The 23,546-nt window shown below is 33.1% G+C and overlaps 2 protein-coding genes across 2 annotated transcripts; both read right to left on the bottom strand.

The window, feature by feature from the left end:
- Nucleotides 1-10,475: 10,475 nt before the first annotated feature.
- On the bottom strand, nt 10,476-14,129 carry LOC139503582 (E3 ubiquitin-protein ligase TRIM23-like). Its single transcript, XM_071293382.1, has 2 exons — nt 13,998-14,129; nt 10,476-12,292 (listed from the first exon to the last, which is right to left on the bottom strand). Exon 2 carries the CDS (start codon nt 12,283-12,285, stop codon nt 10,621-10,623), a length of 1,665 nt encoding a protein of 554 aa, XP_071149483.1. The 5' UTR covers nt 12,286-12,292; nt 13,998-14,129; the 3' UTR covers nt 10,476-10,620.
- Nucleotides 14,130-17,453: 3,324 nt separating this feature from the next.
- On the bottom strand, nt 17,454-22,732 carry LOC139502792 (uncharacterized). Its single transcript, XM_071292375.1, has 2 exons — nt 22,604-22,732; nt 17,454-19,202 (listed from the first exon to the last, which is right to left on the bottom strand). Exon 2 carries the CDS (start codon nt 19,193-19,195, stop codon nt 17,534-17,536), a length of 1,662 nt encoding a protein of 553 aa, XP_071148476.1. The 5' UTR covers nt 19,196-19,202; nt 22,604-22,732; the 3' UTR covers nt 17,454-17,533.
- Between the last annotated feature and the right edge of the window lie 814 nt (nt 22,733-23,546).

Here is a 23,546-nt window from a genome sequence, read left to right as displayed (position 1 = left end):
ATCCATATTACTGACAGCTAGTTAAAAGCCAAAACCAATTAATAATAAAAAAAAATCATGCATCAGATATTTGACACATTTGGAATATCAAGTTATTTGGAATAAAAAAAAAGCAATTACATTTTATTTTAACCGATTCTTTCATTTGCGAATATTAACCCTTCCAAATTCTACTTCTTACACATAACGGTTTATGATAACGAACTACGTTCCAAACTCATTCACCATGGCCTTTTTTGATTTTTTTTTTATGGGAACGGGGGGGGGGGGGGGGTAAATTTGGTATTTCGTCATTGTCCGAATCCGAAAAATTCTATTATACGAAAATGTGGGTAAATATGTTGAATTTGTATACATTTTAGGTAAAAAGATCTATGTTATGCTTATTTAATGTTACAAGTTACACATATTTTTGCCGTTTTCTCTAAGTTCGTTTTATACTTTACATATTGAATTTTGACAACCTTACTAATAATGTGGATTTTAATGGCTAGCATTTATTATTTTCTTTTTCAAAAACCGTTCCTGTTTGAAAGATGTTTTTAACAAGGTTGCATAAAACATCTTTTAAAAGCGCATTTTGCAGTTGCCGTCAACTTTTGTGCACGCCGTCTATACTCTAATCCAACTTTCTAAATGATTTTCCTTGTATAATTACCGCTATGCCAATTGGAAATTGAACCCGGCACAATATACCACCGGTCAGCCAAAACAAGAACATACATATATATTACGACAAAATCAAGGGTTGATGTGATATATTATCTATCAACTTTTTCGTGATTTTGTTTTTATTCGAAATGAAAAATGAGGATATGTTATGTATCTATCACAATTTTGCAAGAGTTTTCATGTCTTGTGGAAGAAGTCATTAATATACCCCAGTCAACCCTTGACTCTTTTTGTTAATGAAGTATGTGTATACTTTTGGAATTAAACTTGCATAAAGATGGACAAATTAAGCCATACACAACAGATGTGCATTCAGGTCGAAATAAATATTTAACATGATGAATAAAATTGTAAATCAAAAATAAGAACAAACCCAAAACGTTGGCAAAAACAAACAGGCTCAGAAATCATAGAAAGATCAATATTTATATCTTTAAATCCGCTATTGTAATGATTAATTTGGGCTTACAGTATAGAATTCAATATTTATTTGTATTAAACTATTATCAGCCAAGGCTTTTTTATTTTATTTTCGAGTTCGAATGTCCCTTTGGTATCTTTTGCCTCTCTTTTAGTAAGGTTACAATAACATGAATAATGAACAATCAAATAACAATAACAAAATTAAATTGAATAGTACTATATGTGTATATAACTAATTGTACATCAAGATATTGAAAATGTATTAGCTCCAGTGACGCTTGTTTCGATTTTTAACAGAGTTATAATAACCTTAATTTGCTTCTTTCAATATTTTTTTTAATTTATGAATATAAAGCAATAGCAGTTACTTTTGTTTTGTTTTCGTATCTTTCAAATAATTTCTCGATTATGAAGAATGTTGAGAGCTTTTGGTAGAAAAATATCAAGTGGATTAAGACTAATGTATCAACTAAGCATTTTGATTATCATAGATAGAATATTGTGATTTTTATCCCCTTTTCATTTCGTTCAATATATAACAGAAATGTATGTATCAAAAAAGTTAAATCACAAAAATACTGAATTCCGAGGAAAATTCAAACGGGAAGTTCCTATTCAAATGGCAAAAACACACGAATTGACAACAACTGTCATATTCCTGACTTGGTACAGGCAGATTCTGATGTAGAAAATGGTGGATTGAACCTGGTTAAAATTATAGCATTACACCTCTCACTTGTCGGACAGTTGCCTCAAATTCCTTCTCTTTTACTTCATTTAAGTAAAACTACATGTGAAAATATCTAAACGAAGAAACAAGCGAAACAAATCAAACCCCCTCCCCCTAAAAAGAATAAACAAAGTTACATATTATATATAACAGTTGTTATCCATTCTGTTGATGTGTTTGATTATTTCATTCTGCCATTTGATTATGGACTTTCGGGTTTGACTTTTCCTCGGATAACTTTGTTATTTACTTTTTATATCAGGAAGTTAAATCACTATTAGATATCGAATGATCACCATGTATCGATATATCATACACACATAATTTTCAACGTTCTTTGTTATTTCAGAGTACATTTGTATATTGTACAATATTGTATTAATGAACATCTCCGTTGAAAAATATGAAAAGTAATAGTAAATATTAATAAAAAGTAAAACAATTGACAGTATACATACTATTGTGGTTATCTGGTACAATGGGAGTTGTCTTTTCTTTTATTTCGTTTATTAATAGAAATGACATGTGTTGTATAGGCAGAGTTTAAATTCTTTTTTATAGGTACACATTCACAAACTTATTATATGTATCGGGGTATTAGAATTGTGTTTGTTACCGTTTTTATGAAATTTTCGATAATTTCATATTTCAAAGAATAAAATGTATTGAGGCATACATTATCACTAGACTAGTACATGTAGTATGTTATACTTAACACATGTAATTTTAGATATTTCTTAATCTATGATACGAATATGTAAATAAATACATATAAATTGACTGCAATTTCAAACCGAAGGTCGGTCTTTGTCTAATTGATTTTAATTGAATTTTATCTTTAAATGTTGTCGGAGTTGGGGTGCGCAAACATGTCTAACACTTTTAAATTTGTGAATATATTTTATATTTTACAGTCGATTGTAGCTATAGACTATTGTTTTATTATTTTCTTAAATTTAATTTGTATTGCGTACACAATCGCATATATCATTTTACAGCTGAAACAGTCTAAAAATGGGCCGCCCATTTACTATAACTGTTCATTTGATGAACTGTTCAACAATGTATTTATAATTAGACTTATACGAGAAGATAATCTTTTTTTACTTTCAACAGAGGTCAACACCATTCAGATTAAGATGCATAGACATTTGTTCAAACATGGATCAAAAGACTATAACATTTAACAAAATCCAGGGGTGGGTTGGGGTTGTGGGTCACTTCAATCTTTCTTTGGTAGAGGTCAGCAGCTGAAACAGCTAAGTATTCCAGTCTTTTAATGTATTTTTTATTTAACAAAAAACAGATCTAATAGTTATTAAATGGATCAGGATTATAATTTAGTACACCAGACGCGCGTTTCGTCTACATAAGACTCATAAGTGACGCTCATATATAAAAAGTTTTTACCTAAATGTAAAATAAATTTTGTTTTGCTTATTTCACTCCTTTTGAGGCTGAATTTTGTCACCAATTATGTGTTATTGCCATTTGTCATTCATTTTAATAGTAATTTCGATCTTAATCTGAAAATGAATGTGCATTAGTGTTTTGAATACTTGTGAAGTGCATTATCAAAAATATAAAATGTGGTGATAAGTTAGTGCTGTAAATGTTAAAAACAAATATGTACATATTTGCTATTTCTTTAAGATATATATTTACAAATAAAAGAAATTTATCTTTCTCTGAACATGTCAGAGCACATAAGAACCAAATCTATCTGATTATAAAAATTATAAATATTTGTTTATGTATATGTAACCATGGTAAGTGCGAGTTTGTTAATCTTCCCTCTAGAATGACAATTAAAACGCGTAAATGATGGTTTAATTTTTTAATTGAAAGAGAACTTATTAGTTGTTAGTGGCTTTGAACTAGCTGTCAGATAACTGCGAGTACTCTCAGATCTGTTCATTGTGTCTTTTTGTGTCTGGATGTATTAGTACACGGCCACGTCCACTTGTATTTTTGTCCATCTGATGAGTTAAGCCTTTTTCAACTGATTTTTACAGTTCGTTTTTATGTTGTACTGTTATACCACTGTCCCAGGTTAGGGGAGGGTTGGGATCCCGCTAACATGTTTAACCCCGCCACATTATTTATGTATGTGCCTGTCCCAAAAAAAAGTAGTAGGAGCCTGTAATTCAGTGGTTATCGTTTGTTTATGTGTTACATATTTGTTTTTTGTTCATTGTTTTACATAAATAGGGCCGTTAGTTTTCTCGTTTGAATTGTTTTACATTGTCTTATCGGGGCCTTTTATAGCTGACTATGCGGTATGGGCTTTGCTCATTGTTGAAGGACGTACGGTGACCTATAGTCGTTAATGGTGTAATTTTGGTCTTTTGTGGATAGTTGTTTCATTGGCAATCATACCACATCTTCTTTTTTATATTGTATAACTTTGATTAGAACTGTCAGTATTACTTTTTCTTAAGTCAAATGATTTACAAGGAATTGACTCTTGTACTTAGGTGACAGCTCAATCCAAAAAAAAACACCGTGCCGAATTAACAATAAATTGTTTTTCATTCCTTATGGATTATTTATTTGCATCAATGAATTAATCACTGGTGATATCGGAAAACACAAAGAGTTTTTTTTATGTCAAACATGGCGTTCTTTTAGTCATTTTCAATAACTCATAAATTCTTCAAAAAGAGGAATATAGTTCACATACACAATTCAACAAAAACATGATTTTTATTATTTTATAGAAACTCTTACAAATTATCAAGTGAAACGAGTCTTTATAGTTATGCAGTTTTTAAGCGCAATCAAATATCAATACTTGTTTATCTATTAAAAAGGTTCCGTTTACTATGTACAGTTTGGTATAAATCGTTATGAAGGCAACTGCATACCGTTCATTCAGTTCATCTTTCTTTTTCCTCACCTTTATCAGTAGGATGTCGAGAAGCTTTCCATCTGATGACGAACGATGCAATTTGTTGATTTCCAGGTTGTTACATACAGATTATGTTTACCATCCAATGCCATGTCTACTGTTCCATTAAAATCAGGAGGTGTATGAGAAAATAACAGTTCCTTTGATATCAATGCAATGCAGTGTATCCTTTTCTGTCTCACATACCGCCAGATGTCTGGTATATCATATCCATCTTGCCTTTCTTCAGTGAATACAAGTAACCACTTCCGACATTGAATGTTTTCATGAGACTTCCAGTCACGCTCAGAAAATAAAGTGTTCCCATTCGACCCAAAACTATCACCTTCTTAATAAATGTTATTCCATAGCATTCCGAAGAATCACACTCATTCCGATTAGAAACAAAAAAAAAATACATAAAATTAGCAATATGCTGGATTTTTTTATAAACGATATATTTGTTGAGTTTGGTGGATTGATATTTCAACAGACAGTCGGTATTACAGTCCTTATTATGTACTTTTTCTGGTCGACTTTTGTCTGTATTCAAACGAGGAACAACTTATAAAAACTATCACAAAGGAAACAAAAAACAACATCTTTAAAAGTTAAAAATGTATAAAATAAGGTAGCCCTGTCCACGCCTTCTAAATTTTAACTCCAGTCAAATAGTTTATCATATGCTTACAAGAGCATGATTATGCCATTTATTGTTACGTTCTATAAAGTTTGTCTATCTCTGTTTTATTCCGCCATCAATTTGTTTTGTTAATTGCATGCCGGTACATGTATGTCATTGAATTATTATATTAAACACAATGAGGATGATAATCAGTTTCTTGTTGTGCTAAAACTGTTATACTGGTGCATGTAATGTGAGAAACATAACTAGGTTATAACAGTAACGGTAAAGAAGATCCTGCACATGATGCTCACTTCAACAATTAATGTCTCTTCAGTGATCCGCGAGAGGCCAAAATATTTGAAAATCTAAAAGGATATTAAAAACATTGAGCGTTTTATAAACCAAAAATTACCTAGCAAAAGTGTACATATGTGATTATTTAAACCATGATCTGACAAATTTACAAATCTGTGACAATGATGTTGCTTTTCTAAGTACAGTCAAATATTAATATTTTTTTTTCACAATGGTATCCGTCTGCTATGTACAGTTTTGTATAATTATTTTTAAAAGCAACAGCATATGGTTGCCGTAATCCATCTTCTGTCTTCAGAAGAATGTCTATAAGCTTGCCATCTGATGGCAGACGATGAAATTTCCGACCATAACGACAATGCTTTACTCTTGACTCCGGAAAAACATAACAGTAATCTATTGTCGTTCATGAGTACAATATTCAGGATGTCACCATTCCAATAAGGAACATCAATTTTTTTAATTTTTTTTTAGTGGCATTTTGTTATATACAAAGGGTATCTGGGCTTCTGCATGTTTATGAGGTCTGTATATAATTGAACAAGGATAATATTTTAATTCTTTATTGTTGAATTCTTGAAGATAAATTCGCTAAGTTCGTAAGACGGGATAACATCTTGAAAGTCATTCGCTTGCTTGGAAATATCCATTCGAAGAGTATTAAACAGTAACAATATTTGCATTTCTGAGCCGTGTGTTGTTAAGAGGGGTGAAAGATACCATAGGGAAAGCCAACTCATAGATCGAAAAATAACTGTCAACGCCATGGCTAAAAAAGAACACAATATAGAATATTAAAGACTAACTGAAAGACCAGATTCGGCAATCCAAGTGAGCTTTTCCTCAGTCCCATCATCTTGTGTTAATAATTTCTTTTCTAGCTCATCCAACTCTTGAATTACTTCACGTGTAAATTTGACTATCTTTTGTAAAGTGATAGCTTTAGATTGTTTGATATCTTTCTTGTCTTTTGCTTTGTGCTCTACTCACTGTGCTTAAACGGCCGTGGGTAACTTAAGTTACCCACAGCCCAAGATGGCGGACTCTAAACTCGTTGAGATGATAGTTGATACGAAATCTACTTTTTGCAACGTTTACCATGATCTATGTAAATATTGATAGGATTTTAGAATAAAGAAATCACTTACCATCACTTTCCGTTAAATTTAAAAAAAAATATTCTCGGGATAAAACGGGATCTGACGGTACGGCAAAATGTATCTAACACTCTTCTAGCTTTTTAGATTGTTCACTGATGAGTCCTTGGCCTGTGTAGCTGCGGAAAAAAATGATATCCTTTCCTTTAAATAATTTCTGAATTGTTAGCCAAAACAATATGGTCTCTTCACTATATCTAGTGTGATGTGTTGTTGAATGTGAAAAAAAAATTGCCAATATCTAGGAGTAGATGGAAGGCTATATTCACTATTGTTGAACAGGTGTCAGTTTATTATAGCAATAAAGGTAGATTTAAAATCTTCTAAAAGTTTCATTGACATCAGTGGTTCAATAAGATCGGGTATCAAATCATACATATCTTTTTTAGAGGTTTGGACTGATTCATCTATGTATTTCTGCTAAGGATTGACCTCCGAACTTGTTCTCCTAAGGTGATTTTCATATGTTCACTATTAATGTAATTTCTGCAGTTGGAAATGGTGAGATTTATAACCTGCATGTCATGATTTATCATCTAAAACTTAAGTAGTTAACAATCTATAAAGCCAGTAGAATGTAAGATACATTAATTTTGCCGTACAATTTTCTACATAAGAAAATGCCTTTACCAAGTCAGGAAAATGGCAGTTGTTATCGATTCGGTTGAGCTTTGGACTTTTCCATTTGATAAGGGACTTTCCTTTTTATACGACCGCAAAAATTTTAATTTTTTGGTCGTATATTTATATCACGTTGTCGTCGTCGTCGTAGTCGTCCGAATACTTTTAGTTTTCGCACTCTAACTTTAGTAAAAGTGAATAGAAATCAATGAAATTTTAACACAAGGTTTATGACCACAAAAGGAAGGTTGGGATTGATTTTGGGAGTTTTGGTCCCAATATTTTAGGAATTAGGGGCCAAAAAGGGCCCAAATAAGCATTTTCTTGGTTTTCGCACTATAACTTTAGTTTAAGTGAATAGAAATCTATGAAATTTTGACACAAGGTTTATGACCACAAAAGGAAGGTTGGGATTGATTTTGAGATTTGGTTCCAACAGTTTAGGAATTAAGGGCCAAAAAAAGGCCTAAATAAGCATTATTTTTGGTTTTCGCACAATAACTTTAGTATAAGTAAATAGAAATCAATGAAATTTTAACACAAGGTTTATGAGCACAAAAGGAAGGTTGGGATTGATTTTTGGAGTTGAGGTCACATTAGTTTATGAATTAGGGGCCAAAAAGGGGCCCAAATAAGCATTATTTTTTGTTTTTTGCACCATAACTTTAGTATAAGTAAATAGAAATCTATGAAATTTAAACACAAGGTTTATGACCATAAAAGGAAGGTTGGGTTTTATTTTGGGAGTTTTGGTCCTAACAGTTTAGGAATAAGGGGCCCAAAGGGTCCAAAATTGAACTGTGTGTGATTTCATCAAAAATTGAATAATTGGGGTTCTTTGATATGCTGAATCTAACTATGTATGTAGATTCTTAATTTTTGGTCCCGTTTTCAAATTGGTCTACATTAAGGTCCAAAGGGTCCAAAATTAAACTTAGTTTGGTTTTAACAAAAATTGAATCCTTGGGGTTCTTTGATATGCTGAATTTAAAAATGTACTTAGATTTTTAATTATTGGCCTAGTTTTCAAGTTGGTCCAAATGGGGGTCCAAAATTAAACTTTGTTTGATTTCATCAAAAATTGAATAAATGGGTTCTTTGATATGCCAAATCTAACTGTGCATGTAGATTCTTAATTTTTGGTCCAGTTTTCAAATTGGTCTACATTAAGGTCCAAAGGGTCCAAAATTTTTGATTTTAACAAAAATTAAATTTTTGGGCTTATTTGATATGCTTTATCTAAATATGCACTTTGATTTTTGATTATGGGCCCAGTTTTCAAGTTGGTCCAAATGGGGGTCCAAAATTAAACTTTGTTTGATTTCATCAAAAATTGAATAAATGGGTTCTTTGATATGCCAAATCTAACTGTGCATGTAGATTCTTAATTTTTGGTCAAAATCAGGATTCCATATCAAGTATTGTGCAATAGCAAGAGATTTCCAATTGCACAGTATTGCACAATAGCAAGAAATATCTAATTGCACAATATTGTGCAATAGCAATTAATTTTCAATTGGAGTTATCTTTCTTTGTATAGAATAGTAGTTGATAATATATGTTGGAAATTTGCCAGACATGACTATGATGTCATTTTCTATTTTTATTTGCCAATAACTTTATGTAAATAACGTTAACTTCATTGGAAATTTGCCAATATAAAATGTTGCTGATGAAGCTTATTTTCCTTATCTTATCTAAAATGTTTTTAGATAATGTATGTTGGACATTTGCCAGACATGACTATGATGTCATTTTCTATTTTTATTTGCCAATAACTTTATGTAAATAACTTCATTGGAAATTTGCCAATATAAAATGTTGCTGATGAAGTTTTTTTTTATTGTTTTATACAATAAACAATGTATATTCACTTTTACTACCAACCAATCTTTACCATTCAGTGATAACCATCACTTTATTTTACATTTTAATATTTTATGATGTATTTAAAAGAGTAGTTATTGTTGCAAACTCTATTAGAAATTTGAATTGATATCAGTTTTGGAAAAAGGCAAAAAAAAACTTTTAAGTTCATTAGACCACATTCATTCTGTGTCAGAAACCTATGCTGTGTCAACTATTTAATTTTAGATTTAAAAAGTTTGAAGAAGAAATCTTTAATCGATTTGTAAAATCTTGACATTTGTTTTGTGTAAAAAAAAAACCATGTAATGTCAAAAATTTGATCACAATCCAAATTCAGAGCTGTATCACGCTTGAATGTTTTGTCCATACTTGCCCCAACTGTTCAGGGTTCGACCTCTGCGGTCGTATAAAGCTGCGCCCTGCGGAGCACCTGGTTGAATTTTCTTCAGAGTTCAGTATGTTTGTAATTTTACTTTTTAATGCCTGTACCAAGGCAGGAATATGACCGTTGTTTTCCATTCGTTTGGTGTGTTAAATTGAGCTTTTGGCTTTGCCATTCCATTAAGGACTTCCCGTTTGAATATTCCTAGGAGTTCGGTATTTTTGTTATTTATCATTACTTTTTTAAAATAATTACATCCACGAATAAAGATTCTTTAAAAGTTACTGACATCATGCTGAAGTTACGGACATCCTTATTGGTATAAGGAAAAAAGTTACGGACAAGTTGTTTTGAAGTTACGGACATCATGAGTGTTTTGGCAAATCGTGCTGTAATCGTTTATTTTGTAGTAACAAACCACGTTTTACATTGCAGAGTTTCCCTAAAAGATTTATATAACTTTTTAATTACTGAACATTTCTTTTGTATTCATGGTATTGTAATTATATAGGAGCAAACTTCCTAACCGAAGCCAGGCGGCTCCATCTTGGGCTGTGGGTAACTTAAGTTACCCACGGCCGTTTAAGCACAGTGCTACTACTCTTTTCTTAGGGATGTTAGATGTTTTCTCAAAATGGACAAATATTTTACTCTTCTTATGTATTACATATTTGCATCAATGCAATACTAGCTGGCTTTGTGATATCATGATAAAATAAAATGAATTCTTGTAAAATATATATTTCTTTAATTTCTTTTCAATCAATATAAATTCATTAAACTCAGAAACAGACATACATAGACAATTTTTACGTTGGCTTTTGAGGACAAGACAATGTTTCAATTCTTTTGGGAGGCATTTTTACAAATATCAACAGATCAAGTGAAACTACAAAATGTAGTTATACAAGTTTTGAGAGTTATATGCAGTTTCTAGGCACAATCAAAAATCAACACTTCTTTATTTTCAATTCCCAGTCCGTTTGCTATGTACAGTTTGGTGTAATTTTTGTTGAAGGCAACAGCATACGGTTCATTCAATCCATCTTCCTTCTTTAGTACGATGTCAATAAGCTTCCCATCCTTTGACAGACGATGTAATTTGTTAGTTCCCCAGGTAGTTACGTACAGATTCTCTTTACCATCCAATGCAATGTCTATTGGTCCCTTAAATTCGGGTGATGAGTATTGAAATATAACAGTTCCATTTATATCAATGCAATAGAGTGTATCACCTTTTGCTTCACAGCAATAGATCATACCCGTCTTATTTGCCTTCAATGAATGCAAGCATACACGACCGACATCAACAGTTTTCAATAGACTTCCTTCCATACTGCAGAAGTGAACTTTTCCTATCCCACCTAATATTATCATGTTCTTAATGACTGCTACTCCTTGGCATCTGTCAGAAACTTTCAATACTTTACCTGGTACTAGACTGGTTATGTTAACAAACTGGACCGATTTAATTAATGGTAATGTTACAACGGCTTCATTTGTTCCTGGTATGATCGCCATACCCCATGCGTAATCAGCAAGAGTACACTCCTGAATATGGTCTCCAGTCCCTGACCATATAGACAACGCTCTACACTTGTCTCCGAAAAAACATAACAGTAGCCTATTTTTATTGGTTACAATGGAAGATATTCTCCCGTCAGGATAAGGTACTTGAAATTCATTTTTGATTTTGAATTTTGTAGGCATTCTATCATATTCTGGTGATATTTGGGCTTGTTTGTGTTTACGGGGTGTGTATGTAATTGAACATGGAACCAATTTCATTCCCACTGATCCAAGAGAATTCAGAGCGGACTTAATTCCTGATTCTTTTAAAAAGGTTATATCACTACATGCGTAAGACGGGATCAAATTTTGAAAATCGTTCTCTTGCTTTGCAATTGCCACTCTGATAGTATTCAGCAACATCAACATTTGGCTTTCTGACCCATGTTTTGTTAGAAATTCCAATTGTTCTGATATATCTACAATGACCTTTCTTCGGATTTCAATGTCTAAAAGGTCAGATTCGGCCTTTTTGGTAAGTTTTTTTTTAGCTTCATCAACATTTGTCAATAATTCATTATATAGTCTATCTATCTCTAGAGTCAATTCGCATTTGAATTTGGCTATCTTTTGTAGTGTGGTCGCTTCAGATTTTCCGATACCGTCCATGTTTTTAGCTCTGTCCTCTTCTAACTGTTCAGCTGTTTGCAATAAATCCTTTAAATCTTCTTTCGCATCGTTCAGCATTACTGATGTCTTTATCCCACGTGCAGCACTATCTATTGTCAACATTTTGCCACATGTGCTATGGATATTCTCTGAACATGTACGACAGCATAAGCTTTCATGATTCGAGCAGTAAAACTCTAAACCCATTTCTGGATGATCAGAGCAAGTGCTTTTGATGATAAAACCCTTATCAGTTTGAACGTCTTTGTTAATCAAGCGGTGGGAAGCTAGGGCTTTGATTGCTTTTTGAGTATGGACGCAATCTGTGCATAAATGATCCTCACAATCAGTGCAAAGTTTTACAGCTGTGACTGATTTTTCCATCCTCGAACATGGTCCACATGTTTGACTTGAAGCCATGTTAATTCTGAAAATACATGTATATGATTTGTTTAGTTTCATTTGACACCAAAGGTATGGACATTTTTAATGTCCATTCATTTTATTATTTATTGGGAGCTGATCCACTGGTACTTATTACTAATAGACATGTTCACCATAAGCCTATACCGAAGCCGAAACCGATACAGAAACCAATATTAGTAGTGAGATAAATGGTAAATGTTTATTATGTTTAAATAACTCTACACATCTACTCCATTATATTGTTTGAAATTTTAATACACTCACTACTAATTTTGGTTTCGGTATCGGTTTCGGTTTTGGTATCGATTTCGGTTTTGGGTTTGGCTCATGGCGAACGTATCTATTAGAATGTATCTGTATGATATAGGCAGACATATTTGCTTTTTAAAAACTTAAAACTAACAGCTGTTTAAATCACCAAGAAACAAAGGATAAAGCCAAACACTTACATGCAATAAAATTTATGCATGAGTGAGATAACAGGGTTTTCAAAATTTTATAGTAGAATCTTTCAATAAAAATCATCCGGACTTTCATGACTGTACTAAATTCCTGCTATGGATTGTTGATTCCCAAAGTTTATGGCGCAGCCTTTTGAGTAAGCAATATATTTTCATAGATTAGAGAAAGCACCGCCCTCTTAAGAAGCAATATACCAATACAAATGTATCCCGACTCTCAAAATTCAAGTCAATATCAGTGGACAATTCTATTGGAGAGGCATGGTTTTCCTTATATATAACCACTGTACCAGAAGGGAGTTCAATCCTAGACAAATGCATTGCTGATGCCAAAAGTTAATGTATCTGTAGTGATTGAAACATGATGAACACAATTAGGGTTGGTAGGGATATTTTTATTTACCGTTATATGTTAAAAACATAATAGGATATAGGCGTAAAACAGAGTTGGTCGGCTGAAAGTCAACACCAACACTTTTTTTTTTTATCTTTGCCTCAACCAAAAATGGGTGCAAGCTATCAAGAGAAAGTTCAAAACTCAGATTGTGTCTTTTTTGTTGTTATCCCTGCAATGGAAAACATTATTTATTGATTTGTTGTATCTGGCTTTGGACATACTTTCAGTAACTCATAAACAGAAACTTTGTGTCTCTTTTTTCCCTTTTTAATGCTTCGTTTCGATTGAGTGATTCAAGCACTTTCCAATCATTTTAACAGTTTTTTACTTATGCTGAAATGTTACCCATATGTCCCAGGTAGGTGGGTGTGGAGGGGAAATGCTCACAAACATTTCTTATTTTGTTAGCGCCCTTCCCAAGTCAGGAGTCTATTATTCAGTGGTTTTCATTGGTTCATGTCTGTCGAACATTGATTTATAAGGACTAACTTATACAGTTATATTTTCGCTCCTTTTTCCGATTAAATATTTTTTTAAGAGCATTCATGTTGATTTTTTTTTTCATTGGTTCATGTCTGTCGAACATTGATTTATAAGGACTAACTTATACAGTTATATTTTCGCTCCTTTTTCCGATTAAATATTTTTTTAAGAGCATTCATGTTGATTTTCATTCATTTCCTTCTCTTTTCATACAAAAGAAAATTAATAAGGAAGTGTTTATTCCGGGAAATGTTATGAATACCAGTCATGCATTACGTATCTCGTTTGTCATGTGCAAAAATATATATTGAAAAAAAATCTGTAAATAAATATTATAATGTTAAACAAAGAAATCTTTTACATACGTTCTCGTTGTCTGTCGCAACGGAGTTATATTCAACTTTTCTTCTTTTTTGTTTACCAAGAAGCGTTATGACCGTACTTTCATTCCGGGATATGACTTCCTTCACCACTCTTAGTGTGTCTAATCTCTCGGAAATGAAACCTTGGAAAAAACACGTCGTGAATTTTTATATTAGTGTATTATTTCCAAAATGTATAAAGACCTACAAGAGTACACTGCAAGACGAGATTCACAGGTTCAAAAGGGTGGGGTCTAAATTTCTTATTATTTTAGGTACTTCTGAGACAATGTCAGAAAAGTTATCTGTTTATGCTTTATTTAAACCAGAAATACGACCTTATTTACACCAGAAACATGACCTACCAATACAAAATAAAGGAAAGGAAAGAAAAGAAAGCAACAAAATAACAAAAGAAAAAGAGAAGAAAAAAATGAAATGCTGATTTTTACTTCGATTCTTTTGATTAATTGTTTGCCGTTTTTTTCAGGTCAGCGGTTATGTTGAAAAGTGAGGGGTTTGTAAGTTATGTACATGTATAAGATAATATGATAATCAAAAGACGGGCCATACTGGGCAAAATCTGTACAATGCTTCGATACATACAAGCTACAAAGTAATAATGAAAATTGGACAAATAGTTCACAGACATCTTGAGTTTCTTTATATAAAAACAAAGGTTATGATTTTTAACAAAGCAGAAAGAAATTTTCAATAAATTTACCAAAAAGAACTTAATTTATCGTGATCTAACATAAACAACAGTAGTTGTCCTACATTTCAATTTCTAAAGGGAAACTCCGTTCTAAAATTTCCGACAAAAGAGACGATGCTTCATTCCCTATTGTTAATTTTCCTATTTCAGACGACAATGTTCCTTTTGCTTCATCATACGGTGTTTATATATCCCAACTCGTTCGTTATGCCCGTATGTGTAGTGATGTCATAGATTTTAACGAACGTAATCAATGCATGATGGGTAAATTATTAAGTCAAGGATTTCTTTCCCATAAATTACTTAAAACGTTTACTTAATTCTTTCATAGATACAAAGATTTGACTAGTAAATTTGGCTGTACCTGCAGAAAACTGATTAAAACGGTATTTTACATCCTAGAATTTACGGTAATATTGAACTAAACGCGCGGAAATCAGTGATCAGTGTAAAATCGTCGGACCTTTAAACAAACTTATTAGTAAAGGTTATCTTACCATTGTTGTAATTAGATCTTTGAATATAGTTGACATTGACACTAATATCGATTTTGTCATCAGCAAATTAAAATATAACTAAATATGTATTCTTTTCAAACGGGATGTATAAAGACACACACACGTTCATTTTATCTATAAAGAGGTTAACTCCTAAGTCTAACTATCCTTCTGCCTGACGATATATTTATGTTTAACATTGCACAAGTCATGTCTTCTTTGACTGTTTATGACATTAAAAATACTAAATCTCTGGGACGTGTTTTAGTGATCTCTGATTGTATGATATTTTATCATTTATTGTTTTGGTTTTTAACTAGTTGCATGTCAGTATCTGTGAGTACTCTCAAACCACACTTTCTTGTTAATTTGACCTGTTGATACTATGTGTAATGCTTTTATGTTATTTAATGTTAACTTAGATCTGGTTTATATACCAGCTTTGAAAACTTCTTTGGAACTTTTTAGGAAGAAAGTTAAGAAGTTAGCAATATCCTTTAACTCTACTTTCCGCTATATAGATGACGTTCTTTCACTAAACAATTCAAAATTTGGTGACTATGTGGAACGCATCTATCCCATCGAATTGGAGATAAAGGATACTACAGATACAGTTAAGTCGGCTTCATATCTTGACTTACATCTAGAAATTGACAATGAGGGTCGGTTGAAAACAAAACTTTACGACAAAAGATATGATTTCAGCTTTCCAATTGTGAACTTTCCATTTCTAAGTAGCAATATTCCAGCAGCACCTGCATACGGGGTATATATCTCCCAATTGATACGATATTCCCGTGCTTGCATTTCCTATCATGATTTTCTTGATAGAGGGTTACTGTTCACAAGAAAGCTATTAAACCAAGAGTTCCAAATGGTGAAGTTGAAATCATCCCTTCGTAAATTTTACGGACGCCATCACGAGTTGGTTGACCGTTATGGAATAACCGTTTCACAAATGATATCTGATATGTTCCTTACGTCGTAACTACAATCCCCTTCCCTTTCATGAATGTGACCTACCGAATTAGACTATTTACCGGATTTGTAATCACATAAGCAACACGACGGGTGCCACATGTGGAGCAGGATCTGCTTACCCTTCCGGAGCACCTGAGATCACCCCTAGTTTTTGGTGGGGTTCGCGTTGTTTATTCTTTAGTTTTCTATGTTGTGTCATGTGTACTAATGTTTTTCTGTTTGTCTTTTTCATTTTTAGCCATGGCGTTGTCAGTTTGATTTAGATTTATGAGTTTGACTGTCCCTTTGGTATCTTTCGTCCCTCTTTGAAAGGTTTTTGTTTGGTTTGTGTTGCTCCGTCTGCTGCGTTATGTATTGTGTTTTGTATATTATTGCTTGTCTGTGTAACTTTCTTTTTTGACTAATGAGTATGAATTCCCTTAGGTATTTTTTTCCTTGGTGTACTTGGGAATACATTTTCGATTTTGAATTACTGGCTTCGTAATATTGTCATATAAACTAAATTGTTCAAAAATATGGTCTTATCTTCAACACAAGTTCCTTAAGATCGATGGATAGATCACTCACAAATCAACTTATGACAACCATGGACAGGGTTTAATTTTAAATCAATTAACCTTTTGTTGTTTTTTTAAATTTTTTCTAGATAATTTTTACTGAAGGCAAATATGTAAAGATTTTTTTTATATTTCTGTCTCGGGGGTTGGGTGTGGAATCCAATACTTTGATAAGATTATCTTACCCCACCTTTATCATATAATTTAGATCTTAAAAATTAATACCTTTTCATAGGTTGCTTACGTAAAAATGTAGCCTTTCCCTATTTTGGTTGGGTTGCGAGTGGTGTGTTGGACAAGTGAAATATTGAGGGCTAAGATTCTGTATGTAGAGCTTACTTACGACGAAAATTACAGGGCTTTTCATAAACAAGTAATTGGAATTTTCATGATTTTATGATATATTTCTGATAGTTTGTCCTACCTTTTCACATTTTCTCAAGCCGGAAAAAGTTACCTATTCCAGTGGCCAGTCCTATCTTGTATATAGGAAGTACCCCCCCCCCCCCCCCCGAGATTTCTGTACACGTTCTGTAAAGTATGGTGTTACTTAATTCAACAATTCATATAAGTAAACACCGGTACAGTTATATCATTTAATTACCATATTGAATGCGGCAAGGATGGTACACAGCTGTTAATTTAACGCGGACCAAACATATAAAGATGGTGTTACTGATGGGCGAAATGTGGAAAACAAAACTCAATAAACATTTTCAAAACAAACATTGATCAGACAAATTCACAATCATCAAACAATGATGAGTCACTTGAGAGTTTCCTGGTTTCCTAAGCACAATCAAATATCGATACTTGTTTATCTTCACGATGATATCCGTTTGATATGTACAGTTTAGTATAATTCTTGTTAAAAGCAACAGCATATGGCTGCCGTAATCCATCTTCTGCTTGCAGTAGGATGTCGTGAAGTTTCCAATCTGATGACAGACGATGTAATTTATTTGATTTCCGGGTTATTACGTACAGATTCTCTTCACTATCTAAAGCTAAGTCTACGGGTCCTTTGAAATCTGGAGATTTATATGAAAAGATAACAGTTCCATTGATATCAATACAATGAACTGTATCCTTATCTGTCTCACAGCAATAAATCCTATCCATTTTATTTACCCTAAGTGAAAGCAAAAATTTACTTCCAACATTGAATGTTTTCAGGTGAAACCCTGTCATATCAAGGATATAAACCTTTCCTTCCCCGCCTAATACTATCTTGTCCTTAATAACAGTTACTCCATAGGCCGTGTTGGGAACTTTCATTACTGTACCTGGTATCATGCTTGTTATATCAACAAACTGAACCGCTTTCATGGATGGTAATGTTACAACTGCTCCATGTTTTCCTGGTATCATAGATATACCCCATGCCGATTCTGCAAGTGAACAGTCTTGAATGTGGTCCCCAGTTTCCGACCATAAAGACAATGCTTTACTCTTGACTCCGGAAAAACATAGCAGCAATCTATTGTCGTTCATTACTACAATTTTGAAGATGTAACCATTCCGATAAGGAACATCAATTTTCTTAATTTTTTGTGTTAATGGCATTTTGTCATATTCAAACGGTATTTGGGCTTCGGCGTGTTTATGAGGTCTGTATACAAGTGAAGAAGGATCATATTTTAATTCAACTGATCCAAGAGATTTAAGATAAGACTTTATTGTTGAATCCTTGAAGTAAATTTCAGTACACTTGTAAGACGGGATAACATCCTGAAAGTCGTTGTCATGCTTGGAAATATCAACTCGAATAGTATTCAACAGTAACAATATTTGGGTTTCTGAACCATGTGTTGTTAGAATGTCCAATTGTTCAGACATATCTACGATTGCCTTTCGTCTGATTTCAATGTCTGAAAGATCAGATTCGGCCTTTCTTGTAAGTTGTTTCTCAGTCACATAAACTTCTATCATTAACTTCTTTTCTAGCTCATCCAACTCTTGAATTACTTCACTTTTAAATTTGGCTATCTTTTGTAGAGAAGTCGCTTTAGATTTTCTGATGTTTTCCATATCCTTGGCTCTGTCCTCTACTAATTGTTCGGCAATTTTCAATAAATCCTTTAAATTTGCAGTTACATCGTTCAGTATTACTGACGTCTTTATCCCGCGTGCAGCAACATTGATCGGTAACATTTTGCCACATCTGCGATGTGTATTCACGGAACATGTTCGACAACATAATCTATCGTGTTTTGGGCAGTGAAACTCTAAAACCATATCAGGATGCTCACTGCACATTCTTTTAATGTTAAAAGCCTCGTCGGTTTGAGCCTCTTCTATTATCAAGTGGTGAGAAGCCAGAGCTTTGATTACTTTGTGAGTATGGACGCAATCGGTGCATAAAGAGTCTTCACAATCAGTGCAAAATTTTACGGCTGAGGCTAATTTACCCATCCTACAACAAGGTCCACACATTTGAGTGGAAGCCATACTTATTCTGAAAAATATATTGTTTGTTAGGTTTCTTTTATGTCGAAAACTGGTAACTGTTCATACAATCGGGAACCATGCGATTTCACCTATCAGTCGAGTACTTTATACGAATACGAAATACTTGGTGGTAGTTCATTTGATTCGGTTACATATAACAACATAACCATAAGCTTTTTGCAGCTTGTTATCAAATACATATAACATAGCCGTAACATAAAAACATTCTGATAAAGGATTTGTGAAAGCAGCCTACATTAAAAGGGGATCGAAAGATACCAGAGGAACTGTGGCACCCGTCGTGTTGTCCATGTTATAACAAATCCGGTAACTAGTCTTATTCGGTAGGTCACATTCATGAAATGGAAGGGGATTGTAGTTACGACGTAAGGAACATACCGATATCATCTGTGAAACAGTTATTCCATAACGGTCAACCAACTCGTGATGGCGTCCGTAAAATTTACGAAAGAATGATTTCAACTTCACTATTTGAAACTCTTGGTTTAATAGCAACCCTCTATCAAGAAAATCATGATAGGAAATACAAGCACGGGAGTATCGTATCAATTGGGAGATATAGACCTCGTATGCAGGTGCTGCTGGAATGTTGCTACTTAGAAATGGAAAGTTCACAATTGGAAAGCTGAAATCATATCTTTTGTCGTAAAGTTTTTTTTTCAACCGACCCTCTTTGTCAATTTCTAAATGTAAGTCAAGATATGAGGCCGACTTAACTGTATCTGTTGTATCCTTTATCTGTAGTTCGATTGAATAGATGCGTTCAACATAGTCACTAAATTTTGAATTATATATTTAGTGAGAGAACATCATCAATATAGCGGAAAGTAAAGTTAAAGGACATTGCTAACTTTTTTATCTTTCTTCCTAAGAAGTTTCTGTATGAAGTTAGCCTCGTCATAATAAAGAAACAAGTTGGCAAGAAGAGGGGCACAATTTGTTCCATTGGAATAACATGAGCAACACGACAGGTGTCACATGTGGAGCAGGATCTGTTTACCCTTCCGGAGCACCTGAGATCACCCTCAGTTTTTTGGTAAGGTTATTGTTGCTTATTCTTTAATTTTATATGTTGTTTCTTGTGTACTACTATTTGTGTTAGTCTTTTTCATTTTTAGCCATGGCGTTGTCAGTTTATTTTCGATTTATGAGTTTGACTGTCCCTCTGGTATTATTCGTCCATCTTTTATTACATATCCGGTAAATAGTATAATTCGGTAGGTCACATTGATGAAAAGGGAAGAGGATTGACGTAAGAAATGTATCCGATATTATATTTGAAACGTTTTTTTCAAGGAAATACAAGCGCGGGAATCTCGTATTAATTGGGAGATATATACTCTGTATGCAGGCGCTGCTGGAATGTTGCTACATAGAAATGGAAAGTTCACAATTGGGAAGCTGAAAAAACAGCACATTCATATCAATAAGCATGCAGAGTTCAACTAAAAATTCTGAACACAACTAAAACTGAGGAACAATACCATGTTGACACCATTATTTGTATCTGAGACTACGATAACGCAGTGTTATTTAATCACAATAGGCTATTAGGCTGTTAGCCTACAGGGTAAGACCTCTTAAAATTGTAAATCGTACCCGAATTAGTAGATGAATCATCATTGAACTGTGATCATTTGCTTTTAACCACGCATATCTTAACCAAAACAATATACACCTACCGTCCTTATTTTTGCAACTATCATTAAAAACTATAGCAATGTTAATTTGTGTATAACTGTGTGGTGAATGGTGCTTGCTTAACATCCAGTGTCATATATTGCATTCATATTCAGACCGAAAACAGCTTTACAATTAATACAACAAGTTTTACAAAGTAAGTGGACCGGGATAAGAATTAAAAAGTTGGACTGTCACTGGAAATGATAGTTGTGGCAAGGTTTCTTCAACGTACAAAAGGCTTGGAACTCTACACAAAACAAAGCCTTTAGATTTATTAATTTTTGTCTGATTTGTCGCAGGTCCCATTTTCCATTAATATAATGGTAATTCTAGGTACGATAATTGAAGCGAAAGTGCACATCCAAACATAGGCCTCACTTGTAACAAGGCCTTTTTCAGGAATTAGCATTTTCTATATCCCAAATCAGTCATAGAGGTCTATTGTTTAAGACAGTATTCACACTTTCGTTAAGACTATGATACTAGACACATGTACACCAATCAAGTTTAAAGCAGATGCGCTTTCCGTACGGATTGGTTAAATCAAATACGGATGGTTAGACCAAATACGGATAGTTAGATCAAATAAGATAAAACTAGCATATGAACATACATATTCACAACTACTGTACAGTAGTTAATTAAAATACTGGTGGGTAGATCAAATACGGATAGTTTGATCAAGTACTGGTGGCTAGATCAAGTGCTGGTGGTTAGATCAAATACTGGTGGTTAGATCAAGTACAGGTGGTTAGATCAAGTACGGATGGTCAGATCAATTACATTGGTTAGATCAATTAAGTACAGACAGTTAGATCAAATACTGGTTGTTAGAACAAATACGGATGGTTAGGTCAAATACTAGTGGTTAGATTATTACAGATGGTTAGATCAAATACTATTGATTAGATCAAATACAGATGGTTAGATCAATACAGATGGTTAGATGAAATAAAATAAAACTAGCCGATACGAACATAAATATGTACAACTACTGTAGTTGAACATCGAGCTATAAAGCTGTGAGTAAAACTGTTAATTTTCTTCTTGACATATCAATCAAGGTTTTTAGCCTCACTGGCTACTATTAGTAACCCCTTATACTGAAAGATCGGTAATTTGTGTCTTTTGTCTATTTTAGAGGGGGTCTTCATTTGGGGAGGGGTTTTGATCCCGGCTCCAGATTATTGTTTTGTCAGATTTCCGTATGCCGCTTATCATTGTAATAAAAACGCCTATAGTTTCACGTGTTCCGCCCGATTTTGTTTTCCCGTTTTCACACTTTATAATTTGACTTTTCACGTGTCACGCTTACCAAAAATCATACCACATCAAGTTAACTTCATGTAATTTTGCCAGCAGTTCCAAGTGACTAACTTTTATTTATAATTATTAATGAAGGAAATTTCGTTAGGTGAAATTGTTGGTTTCAGTATTTACGTAAGTTTGGTTTGTCTCATCAACATACCAAATTATGCAAATGATGTCCTTCTTCCTTGTTTACACGCTATTTTAGTTTATCTTTAAAATTGAACTTAAATGGAAATTAAAAACAAAACTTGAACATTAAAATTTATATTTGGTCCAAAAATCTTCCTGCTTTTCAAAAATAAAAATAAAATGGTTCACATGATCAATCTAGTATGTGCATATGTATCAAGGGATGGTGTATGCTTACCTAAAAAATAAAAAATATTTACTTACGATCTTAGTTGTCTGTCGCAACAGCTTACACGAAATCGATTGTGACCCTTGTTTTCTTGGAAATAAAATATAAAGTGAAGGTTTAAACTTACTTACTTTCCGGCGTAAAGACCTTCCTCAATTCTTCACACAAGTATACTTATTCCACGGGATACGAAACCATAGTGTATTATTTTTGATTTTTAAATACACTACCGGAAAAAAATACTTCAAGAATCGGGTTCATTCAAGAATTGTTTTTTGTTAATACTTACAAAACTACAAGCAAAAAAAGTATTAAAAATAAACAAAACATCATTAAAAAAAACCCAGAACAAATCACGTAAAAGGGGAAAAACGAAGGGAAGTTGGAACAGTGAAATGCTGAAAATAATCAAAGGTGATTATTGGCTACAATTTACGGTTAAGGTTTGTTATTGCAAGGATGAAAGGGGTCGGGTACAATTTTGAATACTTTCTGTGATCCCGATAAATGGACTTCTTGATAGTGAATAAAGAGAGATAACTCTGATTATTTCAATAACTATATTCTTTTTACCGGCTTGTTTCGTGGGTCAGACGAGGTTTTACTGTCAGTGGCGGTCTCTATCCTATATAAAACACCACTGTGTTTGTTTTACATAGGATAGTGACCACCATTATAGTAAAACCACGTCTGACCAACTAAATAAGCCTCGGTGGGTAGATGAGTACAATTATGCTGTTTTCTTTCTGCAAAATTAAGCTTTCAAAATTCTCACAATAAAGATAAAAATGTGTTGTCTTCATTTATCATTATCCATAAAATCAGGATATTTCTCATATAGATCTATAACTGCAAAAAGTGTGTTAACTTACGATATGTCTGCACTCGAGACAAGAAATGTGAAAATAGCACAAAAATATGAGAAATGGTTTAAATTAATGTAAAAACATATTCTTTTGTCTAAATGATAGCTTCTCA

The sequence above is a fragment of the Mytilus edulis genome, chromosome 14, assembly GCF_963676685.1.
Source record: "Mytilus edulis chromosome 14, xbMytEdul2.2, whole genome shotgun sequence".
NCBI classification, from domain to species: domain Eukaryota; kingdom Metazoa; phylum Mollusca; class Bivalvia; order Mytilida; family Mytilidae; genus Mytilus; species Mytilus edulis.
Note: the sequence above shows the minus strand (reverse complement) of the source record. Positions and strands in the feature narration are given on the sequence as shown.